At 45.2% G+C, this 15,606-nt stretch overlaps 1 protein-coding gene across 1 annotated transcript in view; it reads left to right on the forward strand.

Annotated features, from left to right (window-relative positions):
* ryr2a (ryanodine receptor 2a (cardiac)) overlaps positions 1 to 15,606 on the forward strand; it is a 112,837-nt gene that overhangs the window by 29,103 nt on the left and 68,128 nt on the right. Inside the window, exons 26-42 of the mRNA XM_066663301.1 lie at positions 165 to 305; positions 1,192 to 1,355; positions 1,565 to 1,643; positions 2,326 to 2,415; positions 2,805 to 2,942; positions 4,037 to 4,114; positions 4,259 to 4,334; positions 5,834 to 5,957; positions 6,572 to 6,687; positions 6,881 to 6,945; positions 8,074 to 8,195; positions 9,014 to 9,063; positions 11,247 to 11,307; positions 12,351 to 12,589; positions 13,029 to 13,110; positions 13,205 to 13,335; positions 15,253 to 15,573. Of these exons, the coding sequence (XP_066519398.1) occupies positions 165 to 305; positions 1,192 to 1,355; positions 1,565 to 1,643; positions 2,326 to 2,415; positions 2,805 to 2,942; positions 4,037 to 4,114; positions 4,259 to 4,334; positions 5,834 to 5,957; positions 6,572 to 6,687; positions 6,881 to 6,945; positions 8,074 to 8,195; positions 9,014 to 9,063; positions 11,247 to 11,307; positions 12,351 to 12,589; positions 13,029 to 13,110; positions 13,205 to 13,335; positions 15,253 to 15,573 (2,077 nt within the window). The remainder of the gene's footprint in view (positions 1 to 164; positions 306 to 1,191; positions 1,356 to 1,564; positions 1,644 to 2,325; positions 2,416 to 2,804; positions 2,943 to 4,036; positions 4,115 to 4,258; positions 4,335 to 5,833; positions 5,958 to 6,571; positions 6,688 to 6,880; positions 6,946 to 8,073; positions 8,196 to 9,013; positions 9,064 to 11,246; positions 11,308 to 12,350; positions 12,590 to 13,028; positions 13,111 to 13,204; positions 13,336 to 15,252; positions 15,574 to 15,606) is intronic.

Below are 15,606 nucleotides of genomic sequence, written 5' to 3' on the forward strand. Positions count from 1 at the left end.
TGCTTTAGCCTCTGTGAAGGCCTTTTCATGAACATTAAAGGCGATGATGCCATACGTTGAGAGGGAATGTTTATAAAGGGGTTGACTGTATTTAAAGCCACTGATCCAAAATCAGATATAAATAAATAGTTGTCAAGTGAATTTAGCTTTGTGTCCATTCCCAGCTGTTGACCAATCACTATGAGCGATGTTGGAAATACTACTGTCTGTCGGGGGGCTGGGGCAGCTTCGGCGCAGCTTCAGAAGAGGAGCTACACCTCTCCAGAAAACTGTTCTGGGGAATCTTCGATGCTCTGTCCAGAAAGGTACGGCACAGTAAACACGGTTCGTTCACTGATTTGTGCAATGTGAAGTGTCCTCGTAGTTTGGCAGAGAGACACATTTTCTGCACCTATAGCAGAACTGAACCTGTAGGGGGCGCTTCATTGATAGAACTGACCACAGTACTGTATTTGTGTCTGTTTGGAAACATCATTTCATGTTTAAAGTGAGGCTGTTTGTTTTATGATTACAAAGCAACATGAGAAACATTACAAAGAAGCATTTTTTATTAAATGATGCTACTGCACTGAGGTTTATATCTGAGAGTGTGGGTTGAGTGAAGGGTTTTCGGCGCTGTGCAGTTCGGCTCAGCACAGCCCGACATTGCACAGAGACACACGGGTTGACGATAAAATCCTGTTTCTGAGAGAGAGCAGTGTGGAGGAAAGTGTGAAAATAAGTGAAATAAGACGGTTCTGCTCTGTTTAGAAGCACAGCTGGCGCTAACAGACACTTGTGGTTTAACACACACCACAGCAGATGATTCTCCAGTGAAACTGAGGCTCAAATCAGTCGAATGAAGGCTCTTCTGAGTGTTTTCTCTGTTTTCAGCTTCATTCCTCTCTCTTTTAAACCCCCACCCGTTTTCAGAGTGTGACATCAGCAGACAGTGAGCTCCCACAGTGCCCCCTCCCTGTGACTCGCTTAAATGCACCTACATTAACTTTATGGCCTTGTACTTAACTTAGTTAGATACAGAATACAAATTTGACACAACACACGTCATAAACACCGCCCTCGTTTTGAGATACGTTCACATTTTTAAATACTGCTATAGACTTGTACCGTTAGACTGCCCCAACACTCAGTGGGGGTCTTTGAAGTGACCAGTGTGGAGTTTAAAGGCTCCTCTGTGGTGTGTTATTTCAGAGATATGACGCGGAGCTGTTTAAGCTGGCTCTGCCGTGTCTGAGCGCTGTGGCCGGAGCTTTACCTCCAGACTACATGGAGTCCAACTACGTGGCCATGATGGAGAAACAGTCGTCCATGGACGCGGAGGGCAACTTTAATCCCCAGCCTGTGGACACCAGCAAGTTAGTCACCGTTTTACCAGTCGTTCTGCTCACATCTTGTTTCATGATTAAAGCTGTGTGGGTCCTGAGGCACTGAATAAAGAGTACATTCATAAAATCTGTTACGTGTTTCAAACCCCCAGACAGTGATGAAGGACAGTCACACCACGATATTCTACATTCACTGTGATTCTTCTCTGATTGGTTAAACCCTTCTTCTGTTTCCTCAGCGTGAATATTCCAGAGAAGCTGGATCACTTTATCAACAAATACGCTGAGCACTCGCACGAGAAATGGTCAATGGAGAAGGTAATGAGGCTTTGTGTGGAGACTTTGATGTGTGTCTCTGACTTTTCTTTTTGTGTGTGTCTGTTTTTAATTCACTCACTCACTCTCTCTCTCTCTCTCTCTCACTCTCTCTTGCTCTCGCTTTCTCGCTCGCTCACTTGCTCTCTCTTTCTTTCTCGCTCACTCGCTCACTCACTCACTCACTCTCTCGCTCACTCACTCACTCACTCACTCACTCTCTCGCTCACACTCTCTCGCTCTCTTGCTGTCTCGCTCTCTCTCTCTCTCTCGCTCACCCGTTCTCTCTCTCTCTCTTGCTCTCTCTCTCTCTCTCTCTCTCTCTCTCTCTCTCTCTCTTGCTCTCACACTCTCACACTCTCTCGCTCTCTCTCTCTCACTCTCTCTCTCTCTCTCTTGCTCACTCGCGCTCTCTCTCTCTTTCACTTTCTCTCTCTCTCTCTCTCTTTCGCTCTCTCGTTCACTCGCTCTCTCTCTCTCTGTCGCTCTCTCTCTCTCTCTCTGTCTCTCTCTGTCGCTCTCTCTCTCTCTCTTTCGCTCTCTCGTTCACTCTCTCTCTCTCTCTCTCTCTCTCTCTTTCGCTCTCTCGCTCACTCGCTCTCTCTCTCTCTCTCTCTCTCTCTCTTTCGCTCTCTCGCTCACTCGCTCTCTCTCTCTCTCTCTCTCTCTCTCTCTCTCTCTGTAGTTTGCTAATGGCTGGGTTCACGGGGAGCAGTTCTGTGAAGCCTCTAAAGTTCATCCTTTGCTCAAACCTTATAAAGGACTCTCTGAGAAGGTACTGGACACTGTACACATTTTTGGAGCTTTTCTCCTGCAGGGTCCCTACTCAACGCAGACGACCAGCACCAACTCTCCATCTGTAAACTCTCCAACTGCGGCAGAAATCATGTTTGTTTTTATCTGACTCACGACGGCAGCTCGTAAAATTACGCCGTGTAAATGAGTGTAACAGACACAGCGCTGTTGCTGGGGTTCTTCCACAATTCAGTGTCACTGCTGGGTTGAGAATGGTCCATCAGCTCGGAGGCCAGAGACTGACATGTAGGGGCTCAGGGAGACCTCTCTCTAAAGGACTAAACTGCCCAGTGTTCTCTCCTCCACCTTCTTTCATTCCTTTCTTGTCTCTCTCTCCTCACCCTCCTCTCTTTTGTGTGTGTTGTCCAGGATAAAGAGGTGTACCGCTGGCCCATCAGAGAGACCCTGAAGACCATGCTGTCCTGGGGCTGGAGCATCGAGAGGATGAGGGAGAGTGACCCGGCCAGTCTACACAGCCGCACTCGCAGGATTTCTCTGTCCAGTCAGGTCAGTCTCTGCAGTCATCAGCATTGGTTTTTATTAGAGATGCACGATACTGCATTGTTTGAGTTATTGTTATCGGTCCGATATTGGAATGTTTGTCACAGTTTCTGCTGAGAGCAGGCTCCAAGATTAAAGTCCTCCTTTGATACGAAGGATTTTGGTTTTACTGTTGGTTTGAGGGTAAATCTAATGTGAAGTGTCAGCGACTCTCAGATAGCGGGGTTAACAACACACACACACACACACACCTATGTTTTCCTATGACCATCCACAATAAGAATTTTTGTTTTAATCTCGATAATTTCTGATAAATTATCGTCACAAAAAATATCAGTTATTTATTTCGGTGTCAGCTACACCAAGGTTCTCATTCATTCATTCATTCATTGTCTGTAACCCTTATCCAGTTCAGGGCAGTGGTTGGTCCGGAGCCTACCCGGAATCACTGGGCACAAGGCAGGAACACACCCTGCAGGGGGTGATAGTCCTTCACAGGGCGACACACACTCACACATTCACTCACACACTCACACCTACGGACACTTTTGAGTCTCCAATCCACCTACCAACGTGTGTTTTTGGAGCGTGGGAGGAAACCGGAGCACCCGGACACACCAAGGTGCTAATAATTGATTATCATATCTGTTTTGATTTGGCTGAACTTCAGCTTCACAGTAGCTTTATGATTTACCGGAGAAATTCTTCTGTAAGTCATGTTCACTCCCAGCTAAATTTATGAATATATTCTTTATTAATTTTATACTGTTTTCTATAAAGTTCCACTCACATGAGCTCAAGGACCAGAGGGTTTTTTTTGTCCCTGAAAGAGCCAGGGGATGCACTTATTATTCCTTGGCTACAGTTGGGAACAGTTGGTTTGTGAATGAGGTCCGTTCCGGTTCCTCGTTTGTGGAAAAGCGCTAATAGCAGGTCCCCCCATAAGGAATGGCTTTGACATCCACTCCCAAATCCTAAACTAGGAGTCAGTATAACGGCTGTTGCTTTCCGAACAGAAGAATCAGTGGAGAAAATTACACATTGCTTCTTTAAAATTCAAAAGAAGAGTAATACTGTGTTTTGTTGTGTACTCCCTGTAGCTGTCCATAGAGGGCGCTCATGGCTTCAGCCCCCGTCCAGTCGACATGAGCAACGTGACTCTCTCCCGGGACTTACACGTGAGTGACGAGTGGTGTAACACTATCCATTAGAGCTGTAAGAGCATCATTGTCGTCATAATCGCAGGCCATGATCTGTTGCTGTAGGCTGTAAATGTTCTGAACACAGTGTTTGTTTGGAAACCATGTGTTTGTGCTCTGCAGTCGATGGCGGAGCTGCTCGCTGAGAACTACCACAACATCTGGGCCAAAAAGAAGAAACTGGAACTGGAAGCCAAAGGTACGACGCCTGTTTGGAGTGACCATATCCACACGTGGCCAATAGGTGGCGACATGTCCAATCTCTGTCTTTGTTCCCCCTCTTTCCACCTGTCCTTCAGCGCTCAGGGCCCCCACAGAGCAGGTGTGATGTGGTGGTGAATTCAGAGCTTATGACTCATGAGTCGACTCTGATTCCTGGTCTTATGACTCGTGACTCAATTCAGACCTCAGATCTTTTCACAATGAAACACGACTTAGAATTCAGAACTTATGACTCACGAGTCGACTCTGATTCCTGGTCTTATGACTCGTGACTCAATTTAGACTTCAGATCTTTTGACAATGAAACACGACTTAGAATTCAGAACTTATGACTCACGAGTCGACTCTGATTCCTGGTCTTATGACTTGTGACTCAATTCAGACTTCAGACATTTTGACAATGAAACACAACTTAGAATTCAGTACTTATGACTCACGAGTCGACTCTGATTCCTGGTCTTATGACTCGTGACTCAATTCAGACTTCAGACCTTTTGACAATGAAACACGACTTAGAATTCAGAACTTATGACTCACGAGTCGACTCTGATTCCTGGTCTTATGACTCGTGACTCAATTTAGACTTCAGATCTTTTGACAATGAAACACGACTTAGAATTCAGAACTTATGACTCACGAGTCGACTCTGATTCCTGGTCTTATGACTTGTGACTCAATTCAGACTTCAGACATTTTGACAATGAAACACAACTTAGAATTCAGTACTTATGACTCACGAGTCGACTCTGATTCCTGGTCTTATGACTCGTGACTCAATTCAGACTTCAGACCTTTTGACAATGAAACACGACTTAGAATTCAGAACTTATGACTCACGAGTCGACTCTGATTCCTGGTCTTATGACTCGTGACTCAATTTAGACTTCAGATCTTTTGACAATGAAACACGACTTAGAATTCAGAACTTATGACTCACGAATCGACTCTGATTCCTGGTCTTATGACTCGTGACTCAATTCAGACTTCAGACCTTTTGACAATGAAATACGACTTAGAATTCAGAACTTATGACTCACGAGTCGACTCTGGTGTGGTGGTGGATCATTCTCAGCGCTGCAGTGACACTGACGTGGTGGTGGTGTGTTAGTGTGTGTTGTGCTGGTGTAGAGTGGATCAGACACAGCAGTGCGGCTGGAGTTTTTAAACCACTCAGTGTCACTGCTGCACTGAGAATAGACCACTAACATCACCTGAGCATTGAAAAACGGTTAAAGGGACTAACAAAGTATGCAGAGCAACATGTGGAATACAGTGTGTAACTGTAGAACTACAAAGTGCGCCTGGATGAATGATGAACACTTCTGTGTAGTGATGAGGCTGATAAAAGGTGATAAAATGTGTGACACTGATTCCTGTTATCGCTCCTTTAATGGGGCATGGATTAAAGCCCAGATTTTAGGGAATCTCTAAACACAACCAGGATGTTTGGTGATTTCTGGCTGTTGTTTTTTTCAGGGGGAGGGAGCCATCCGTTACTGGTTCCCTACGACACTCTGACTGCCAAAGAGAAATCTAAAGACCGAGAGAAAGCTCAAGACATCCTCAAGTTTCTTCAGATCAACCGTTATGCTGTGTCGAGGTGAGAGAGAGTGTGTGTGTGTGTGTGTGTGTGTGTATTTGTGGGCTGTGTTCTTAGGCCTTTACTGAACCTTTAATGTAGTGATGGTGTTCCTGACAGAACTCTTTACTGCACCTTTAATGCTCTTGGCCAAACACAGACACCATCTCTGGCTCTTTGAGTGATTGTATTCCTTACAAAAGTCTTTACAGTACCTTTAATTATATTTACCACACACAGACACAATCTCTGGTCCTTTTATTGATGGTCCCTATAATAGAATTCATTACTAAACCTTTAATGCTGTTGACCACTCAGGCACCATGGCTCTTTCAATGATGGCGTTCTTGACAGAAGTCTTTATTGCACCTTTAATGCTGTAGAACACATACAGACACCATTGCTGGGCCTTAAATGATGCTGTTCTTGACAGAAGTCTTTATTGCACCTTTAATGCTGTTTAACACACATACACCTTCACTGGCCCTTAAAGTGACGGTGTTCCTGAAATAACTCTTCACTGCACCTTTAATGTTGTTGGCCAAACACAGACACCATGGCTCTTTCAATGATGGTATTCCTTACAAAAGTCTTTATTGCACCTTTAATGTTGTTGTGCTATGCTGTCTCCACAGGGCTATGAAGGAGCAGGAGCTTGACACTCCGTCCATAGAGAAACGCTTTGCCTACACCTTCCTGCAGCAGCTGATCACTTACGTGGACGAGGCTCATGAGCATATGCTGGAGTTTGGTGAGCTCTTCAGAAACATCAACAACTTCCCACACAATTAATTACAAAAACACAGTGCTAATCAAATATATACATACATCCATGTGTTTTTGTTCAGTGAGGTCATTCTTATCTGATTCAGTGAGGTACCAGTTCTCCTTTAAACTGAGCGGTAAACTGCTCTAACGGGGGTGTGCTGTTGTTTGTGTTTCAGATGTGAGCACACGGCCAAAGGGAGAGAAGATCCCTCACGAGCAGCAGATGAAGTTCTTTGGGAAGGTTAGGTTCACGCTCAGTGCAGTCTCCTGTCTCCAACTTATACTTTACATTTTTAGGTCTTATGACTCGTGACTCGATTCAGACTTCAGATCTTTTGACATTGAAACATGACTTAGAATTCAGAACATATGACTCACGAGTCGACTCTGATTCCTGGTCTTATGACTCGTGACTCAATTCAGACTTCAGATATTTTGACAATGAAACACGGCTTAGAATTCAGAACTTATGACTCACGAGTTGACTCTGATTCCTGGTCTTATGACTCGTGACTCAATTCAGACTTCAGATCTTTTGACAATGAAACACGGCTTAGAATTCAGAACTTATGACTCACGAGTTGACTCTGATTCCTGGTCTTATGACTCGTGACTAAATTCAGACTTCAGATCTTTTGACAATGAAACACGACCTAGAATTCAGAACTTATGACTCACGAGTTGACTCTGATTCCTGGTCTTATGACTCGTGACTCAATTCAGACTTCAGATATTTTGACAATGAAACACGGCTTAGAATTCAGAACTTATGACTCACGAGTTGACTCTGATTCCTGGTCTTATGACTCGTGACTCAATTCAGACTTCAGATCTTTTGACAATGAAACACGGCTTAGAATTCAGAACTTATGACTCACGAGTTGACTCTGATTCCTGGTCTTATGACTCGTGACTCAATTCAGACTTCAAATCTTTTGACAATGGAACACGGCTTAGAATTCAGAACTTATGACTCACGAGTCGACTCTGATTCCTGGTCTTATGACTCGTGACTCAATTCAGACTTCAGATCTTTTGACAATGAAACATGACTTAGAATTCAGAACATATGACTCACGGGTCGACTCTGATTCCTTGTCTTATGACTCGTGACTAAATTCAGACTTCAGATCTTTTGACAATGAAACACGACCTAGAATTCAGAACTTATGACTCACGAGTCGACCCTGCAACACAACTTGGACCTCTGATCTTATGACTGACGACTCGATTCAGATTTCAGATCCTATAACTCACGACTGGAGTCAGGCTTCAGATCTTGAACTGCTCTTCTCTGTTCTGTACAGTCCCTTCATACATGAGCACAGGGTCCACATGTAGATGATGCTGAGTTGTGATTGTTTCTCAGGTGGTTCTGCCTCTTGTTGACCAGTACTTTAAAAACCATCGGCTCTACTTCCTGTCTACTGTCGTTCGACCAATCGGCAGCGGAGGACACGCGTCCAATAAAGAGAAGGAGATGGTGACCAGGTGAGAGGTGGATCTTCTCTATTGATTAAACACCCCTGCGGTCAGTCGATGTGCTCAGTTGGACTTGCCCAGTAACCTTGAGTGTTGTTTAACAGAATTCACTGATTATAAAGTGTGTCTACAAACCTATGCCAGGATCTGTAGCACCTGAAGCCCAGAACCTACAGACGTACTGAAGCTCCTATGGGAACGCTCCTCCTGCTGGAGGTGGTGTTTGTGGGACCATCAGGGGGCATTGTCCAATGTTAATGTTGTTAATGAATACTATGATGAAAACACTAATTTACAACCTATTTTCTACAATGAAAACTAAAGGAGAACCAAGTAAAAATAATCATTTGAAGAGTAGAACTATGACAAAATATTTGGCAGTTTTTAATCAATGCATAAATACGAATCGGTAAACGAACAGCTATCAGATTTACTGATGTAAAAAAGAAATTACAAGGAAATAAAAACAGGAAATCGCTTGAAGAAATGATTCTTTGGGAGTCAGCTCTATGTTGAAAAACATTGCCATAAAGCAACACTAGGTAGTATATTTACCTTGAAAATACAGCTTCATTATGATGCTCCACTGAGCTGTAACAGGGCTCGGCACTGCAGAAACTACACTATGTAACGTTTGGAGCAGAGTAGGACACAACCCCTCCCTACCTTCTCCTCCTTAATTTCAACCCAGTGCTGTAAAAGTGAATTGCAATCTTACGTAGAGTCCCTTTAAACCTATTCAGTTCTGAATGATACGGACGTCTGTGTTTTCTACTAATTCATCTCTTCTCTTCTGCTCCTCCTTTCCCCCTTTTCCTCTGCCTCAGTCTTTTCTGCAAACTGGGAGTTCTTGTCAGGCATAGGATATCTCTGTTTGGTAAGACTGCTCCATCTGTGTGGGCTTGCGTTTTGTGTGTGTGTGTGTGTGTGTTTTATTGTAAACTGTGTAGATGTGTGTTTTTTAAAAAGCTTCCTGACTCAGAAAAACAAGTCCGACTTTTTGCATAATCAGACTCTGGAGTCTAATGGAATCAGAAAAAGGCCAGAGGCTGTGAAGCACGTCCCTCAGGCGACGCGGCTCTAAGCCGATTTGGGACGGAGCCGGAGGGGGGTGATTTGTTCTGATGTGCCTTGTGTTGTGTTCTGCTGATAAGGCTTGGGGAGTTTTTACAGATTTCTGTGGCTTGTATCGCCACGGCGACGCGTTGCCTCTGAGCAGAATAAAAAAATAAACCCTTCGGCCTGTTTGTGTTGTGAGACGTTCTGTCGTAAACCGGACAAAACGTCCCAAAATGATCTCGCCGTGTTGTGTGCTGTAAAACAGATATGTCGTCCTGCAGTGATTCGCTGTGGCGGCCCCTTGTGGGAACCAAGTGTAACAGCAACAACAAACATCTCCTAATAAAGATGCGCTGAAGGGGTTTATTATTTTACTGTTCTTGAGAGCAGTGTACCGCCGTATAACAGCAACTAAGAGATATTCATGGAGAGAGAGAGGTCCAAGATTTTGCTTCAACTTTAAACACTTTTACTCTATTAGCCACAGCACTGTTTCTCCAAAACTGTTTACAATCCCTCAGAATATAGTGTCTTTTTAATGCCATACCTCCGTAAATGTAATAGAAAAAAGAAAAAAGAAAAATGAATAGAAACTTAAACGGGGGCGGCACGGTGGTGCAGCAGGTAGGTGTCGCAGTCACACAGCTCCAGGGACCTGGAGGTTGTGGGTTCGATTCCCGCTCCGGGTGACTGTCTGTGAGGTGTGTGGTGTGTTCTCTCTGTGTCTGCGTGGGTTTCCTCCGGGTGACTGTCTGTGAGGAGTGTGGTGTGTTCTCTCTGTGTCTGCGTGGGTTTCCTCCGGGTGACTGTCTGTGAGGAGTGTGGTGTGTTCTCTCTGTGTCTGCGTGGGTTTCCTCCGGGTGACTGTCTGTGAGGAGTGTGGTGTGTTCTCCCTGTGTCTGCGTGGGTTTCCTCCGGGTGACTGTCTGTGAGGAGTGTGGTGTGTTCTCCCTGTGTCTGCGTGGGTTTCCTCCGGGTGACTGTCTGTGAGGAGTGTGGTGTGTTCTCCCTGTGTCTGCGTGGGTTTCCTCCGGGTGACTGTCTGTGAGGAGTGTGGTGTGTTCTCCCCGTGTCTGCGTGGGTTTCCTCCGGGTGCTCCGGTTTCCTCCCACAGTCCAAAAACACACGTTGGTAGGTGGATTAGCGACTCAAAAGTGTCCGTAGGTGTGAGTGTGTGAGTGAATATGTGTGTGTGTTTCCCTGTGAAGGACTGGCGCCCCCTCCAGGGTGTATTCCCGCCTTGCGCCCAATGATTCCAGGTAGGCTCTGGACCCACCGCGACCCTGAATTTGATAAGGGTTACAGACAATGAATGAATGAATGAACTTAAACTGTAACTTAAAGCTGCACTGTGTAAGTTTGGTGATATTTGAGATTTGGCGACCTCTCTGGTGGAAATATACAACTGCAGAAAAGTCTGGAAGAACACTGTGTAACACGGGTTGTGCTCTGCTCTTATCTGATGACTGTAAGCACATTGATATTGAAGGAGTGTTTTCAAAGAGAACTAGATCAGACCTCAGTGATGGAGGGGTCCTCTAAATCATGGAGTGAGATTTGGGTCAAAAAGGTTATTTTTCAAACACCAAATAGAAAAGAATGCGTTTTACCTGAAAAAATACAATCGAAAGGAAACTCAGGACTTATTTCCCAAAAAAGTCATTTTCGTTTCCTTTCCAAAAGGACACTATGCTGCAGCAGAGAATTATTTTTCCTCTCAGCGCTGTAACACTTCTCTTAGCTTTAACCAACACATCTTATGGAGTGCAGTTTTACAACACAACCTCTCCATAATCAGATGAGCTACAGTCTTTAACTGTGCACCTGCAACAGAGGTGTTTCTGATAAAGTGGCCAGTGGGCCCTTCCTAAAGTTGATCAAAGTCTTGGACTGTCTGTGTTTTGGCTGCATGCAGATAGACGGACTGTTACACCATCCCCAGATACGTGGCCCTGTTCCACACGGTTCAGCTCTGATTAATTCCTTCTTTCTTTTTCTCAGGGAATGATGCCACCTCTATAGTGAACTGCCTTCATATTCTGGGACAGACACTGGACGCCAGGTCAGTGACGCCATCAGCTCCATCAGAAATAATGGTGCTTTTCCACTGCAGGGTCCCAACTCGACTCGACTGTTTACAACCAGGTGAATCAGGTCCTGGTTCTAGAAGCGGGTTTTTGTTTAGTGGCTGTTCTCTCGTGGTTCAGAGCGAGTCGAGTAGGGACTAAACCGTGGTGTGTAAACCTTGCAGAGCGCTGATCGTCCAGAGAGAGTCGTCACTCTACGCCACGCAACGCAGACGACCAGCACCAACTCTCCATCTGTAAAATCTCCAACTGCAGCAGAGATCACGTTTGTTTTTATCCGACTCACGACGGCAGCTCGTAAAATGACGCCGTGGTCTTTTGAAGAGGTTCAAACGCTCCTTGGATCGGTGGCCGACGAAAGAATCCAGCGAGAGCTGGACGCTGCAACAAGGAAGGAACAAACTCTACTGATCTGTCTGAACTGATGACGGAGCTGTGTTCAGTCCCAAACAACAACAACACGCCAATACACCACTGTTTCCCTTAGAGACGGGGTTAGAGACGACACCCGATACATTTCAGAGCGGAGCTGTGGGAGTGGAAAACCAACCAGGGACCAATCAGAGAGTAGAGTCCAGTAGAGTCTGTACCATGCAGTGGAAAAGCATCACATTACAGTTAATTTTCAGTTAGCTTTTAAAGCAAGGGTCAGTTAATGGAGAACTTATTTCTCAGTTGTGATGCCACAGCTGAACCTCACAGACACCTACTGAGTTAAGGCAGCTATACAGTGGCAAGAAAAATGCATCACATGCTCCCCTAAGGGGAACAGTTCCTCACAGCACCTACGCCTCCCAGTGGTGAGTGGTGGATCACAGGTTCTGCCAACCCTCACCTCATGGGTTCAAATCCCATGATTATCTTCAACACCAAACACCTTTACTTTTATTTACATGCACCCTCCTCACCCACTGCCTCCTCCAGCAAGCGTCTTTACTTGGGTCCACGCCCCCATCCCCCGTCCCCTTACATTTCTGAGTATGAACGTGGTGTACGCTGTCTTTGTGCTCCGCTGCAGGACGGTGATGAAGACAGGTCTGGAGACAGTGAAGGCGGCTCTGAGGGCGTTTTTCGAGAACGCTGCAGAGGATCTGGAGCGGACCATTGAGAACCTGCGGCAGGGTCAGTTCACACACACCAGAACCCAGCCCCGAGGGGTCACTCAGATCATCAACTACACCACCGTGGCCCTGCTGCCGGTGCTATCCTCACTGTTCGAACACATCGGACAGAACCTGTTCGGAGAGGATCTCATACGTGAGTCTCACCTCAGTCCTTCTCTTTACCTCCATCTTAAAGCCCAGGTTTCTTCACCGCTGCAGTAACTAGGGATTAGAGCCACTAGGAAGCACTCTCACTGTCCACTCTCTCAGCTCCACTGACCACACAGGTCACTCTGTGGTCCACATGTTGCTCTGCATACTTCGTTACCCTGAGGGGTTTAAAAACTCCAGCAGCACTGCTGTGTCTGATCCACTCTACACCAGCACAATACACACCAACACACCACCACCACGTCAGTGTCACTGCAGCGCTGAGGAACAGGGAGGAAGTGGGTAATAAAGTATGCAGAGCTACAGATGGACTACAGTGAGTAACTGTAGAACTACAGAGTGACCGAAGTGGACAGTGGAGCAGAGAGAGTGGACGGTGAGTGTATACTCTGTTGTTGTAAATGCTGTGTGTTGTCTGTCAGTGGACGATGTGCAGGTCTCCTGTTACCGGATCCTGAACAGTCTCTACTCTCTCGGCACCAGTAAAAGCATCTACGTGGAAAGGTACAGAACACAGTCACTGCACAGAGAGTCATTCCTCACGAGGAGAACCTATTGGTTCTCTTGGTTCTGATGCTGTCCTTGGTTCTGTGTCCAGGCAGCGTCCGGCTCTGGGGGAATGTCTGGCTGCGTTTTCCGGAGCGTTCCCAGTGGCTTTTCTGGAGCCTCACCTCAACAAATACAACAACTTCTCCATCTACAACAGCAAAGGCTCCAGGGATCGAACGGGTGAGGGGACACGGGCCCAATGAGACTCTGCCCTCACTCACTCACTCATATACTCACTCATATACTCACTCACATACTCACTTACTCATATGCTCACTCACTCATACTCACTCACTCATATACTCACTCACATACTCATACTCATTCACTCATATACTCACTCACTTATGTACTCACTCATACTCTCATATACTCACTTACATACGCACTCACTCATATATTCACTTACATACTCACTTACTCACTCACTCATTAACTCACATACTCGCCCATATACTCACTCACTCATATACTCACTCACATACTCACTTACTCATATACTCACTCATATACTAACTCACTTACTCACTTATATACTCACTCATATATTCACTCACTTACTCACTCATATATTCACTCACTCACTCACTCACTCACTCACTTACCCATATGCTCAATCACTCACTTATATGCTCACTCACTCATACTCACATACTCATATAGTCACTCACTCATACTCACTCACATACTCACTCACTCACTCACTCACTCACTCACATATTCACTCACTCACTCACATATTCACTCACTCACTCACTCATGTACTCACTCATATACTCACTCACATACGCACTCGCTCACTTAAATACTTACACTCTCACTCACCCATTCACTTACTCGTATACTCACTCACTCATGTACACACTCACTCACTCACTCACTCATATACACACTCATATACTCACTCACTCATACTCACTTACATACTCACACATACTCACTCACTCATATACTCACTCACATACTCACTTACTCATATACTCACTCACATACTCACTTACTCATATACTCACTCACATACTCACTTACTCATATGCTCACTCACTCATACTCACTCACTCATATACTCACTCACATACTCACTCACTCATATACTCACTCACATACTCACTCACTCATATATTCACTCACATACTCATATACTCATTCACTCATATACTCACTCACTTATGTACTCACTCATACTCACTCATATACTCACTTACATACGCACTCACTCATATATTCACTTACATACTCACTTACTCACTCACTCATTAACTCACATACTCACCTATATACTCACTCACTTATACTCACTCACTCACATACTCACTTATATACTCACTCATATATTCACTCACTTACTCATATATTCACTCACTCACTCTGTTACCCATATGCTCAATCACTCACTTATATGCTCACTCACTCATACTCACTCACTCATATAGTCACTCACTCATACTCACTCACTCACTCACTCACTCACTCACATATTCACTCACTCACTCACTCACTCATGTACTCACTCATATACTCACTCACATACGCACTCGCTCACTTAAATACTTACACTCTCACTCACTCATTCACTTACTCGTATACACACTCACTCACTCACTCACTCATATACACACTCATATACTCACTCACTCATACTCACTCACATACTCACTTACATACTCACACATACTCACTTACTCATATACTCACTCACATACTCACTTACTCATATACTCACTCACATACTCACTTACTCATATACTCACTCACATACTCACTTACTCATATACTCACTCATATACTCACTCGCTTACTTATATACTCACTCACTCACTTACTCACTCACTCACTTACCCATATACTCACTCACTCATACTCACTCACTTACTCACTTACTCATATACTCACTCACTCGTACTCACTCACATACGCACTCGCTCACTTAAATACTCACACTCTCACTCACTCATTCACTTACTCGTATACTCACTCACTCACTCACACTCATGTACACACTCTCTTACTCACTCACTTACATAATCACTCACTCACTCACTCACTCACTCACATACATAAAAAAAATCTCCTTTTCTTGTTCCCTCCCTCCCTCAGCCTCTAGTCTGCCAGCTCAGGTGGAGGAGGTGTGTCCCTTGGTGCCGTCTCTGGAGAAAGCTCTGGAGGAGATCATGGAGCTGGCTGAGTCAGGGATGCGCTACACCCAGATGCCCCACGTAATGGAGGTGGTGCTGCCCATGCTCTGCAGCTACATGTCTCATTGGTGGGAGCACGGCCCAGAGAGCAACCCCCAGCGCTCTGAGAGCTGCTGCACCTCCCTCACCTCCGAGCACATGAACGCCCTGCTGGGGAACATCCTCAAAATCATCTACAATAACCTGGGCATCGACGAGGGAGCCTGGATGAAGAGACTCGCCGGTGAGTCTGAGACATCCATAACATTACTGAGAT

Source organism: Hoplias malabaricus, chromosome 3 (assembly GCF_029633855.1).
Source record: "Hoplias malabaricus isolate fHopMal1 chromosome 3, fHopMal1.hap1, whole genome shotgun sequence".
In the NCBI taxonomy this organism is placed as follows: domain Eukaryota; kingdom Metazoa; phylum Chordata; class Actinopteri; order Characiformes; family Erythrinidae; genus Hoplias; species Hoplias malabaricus.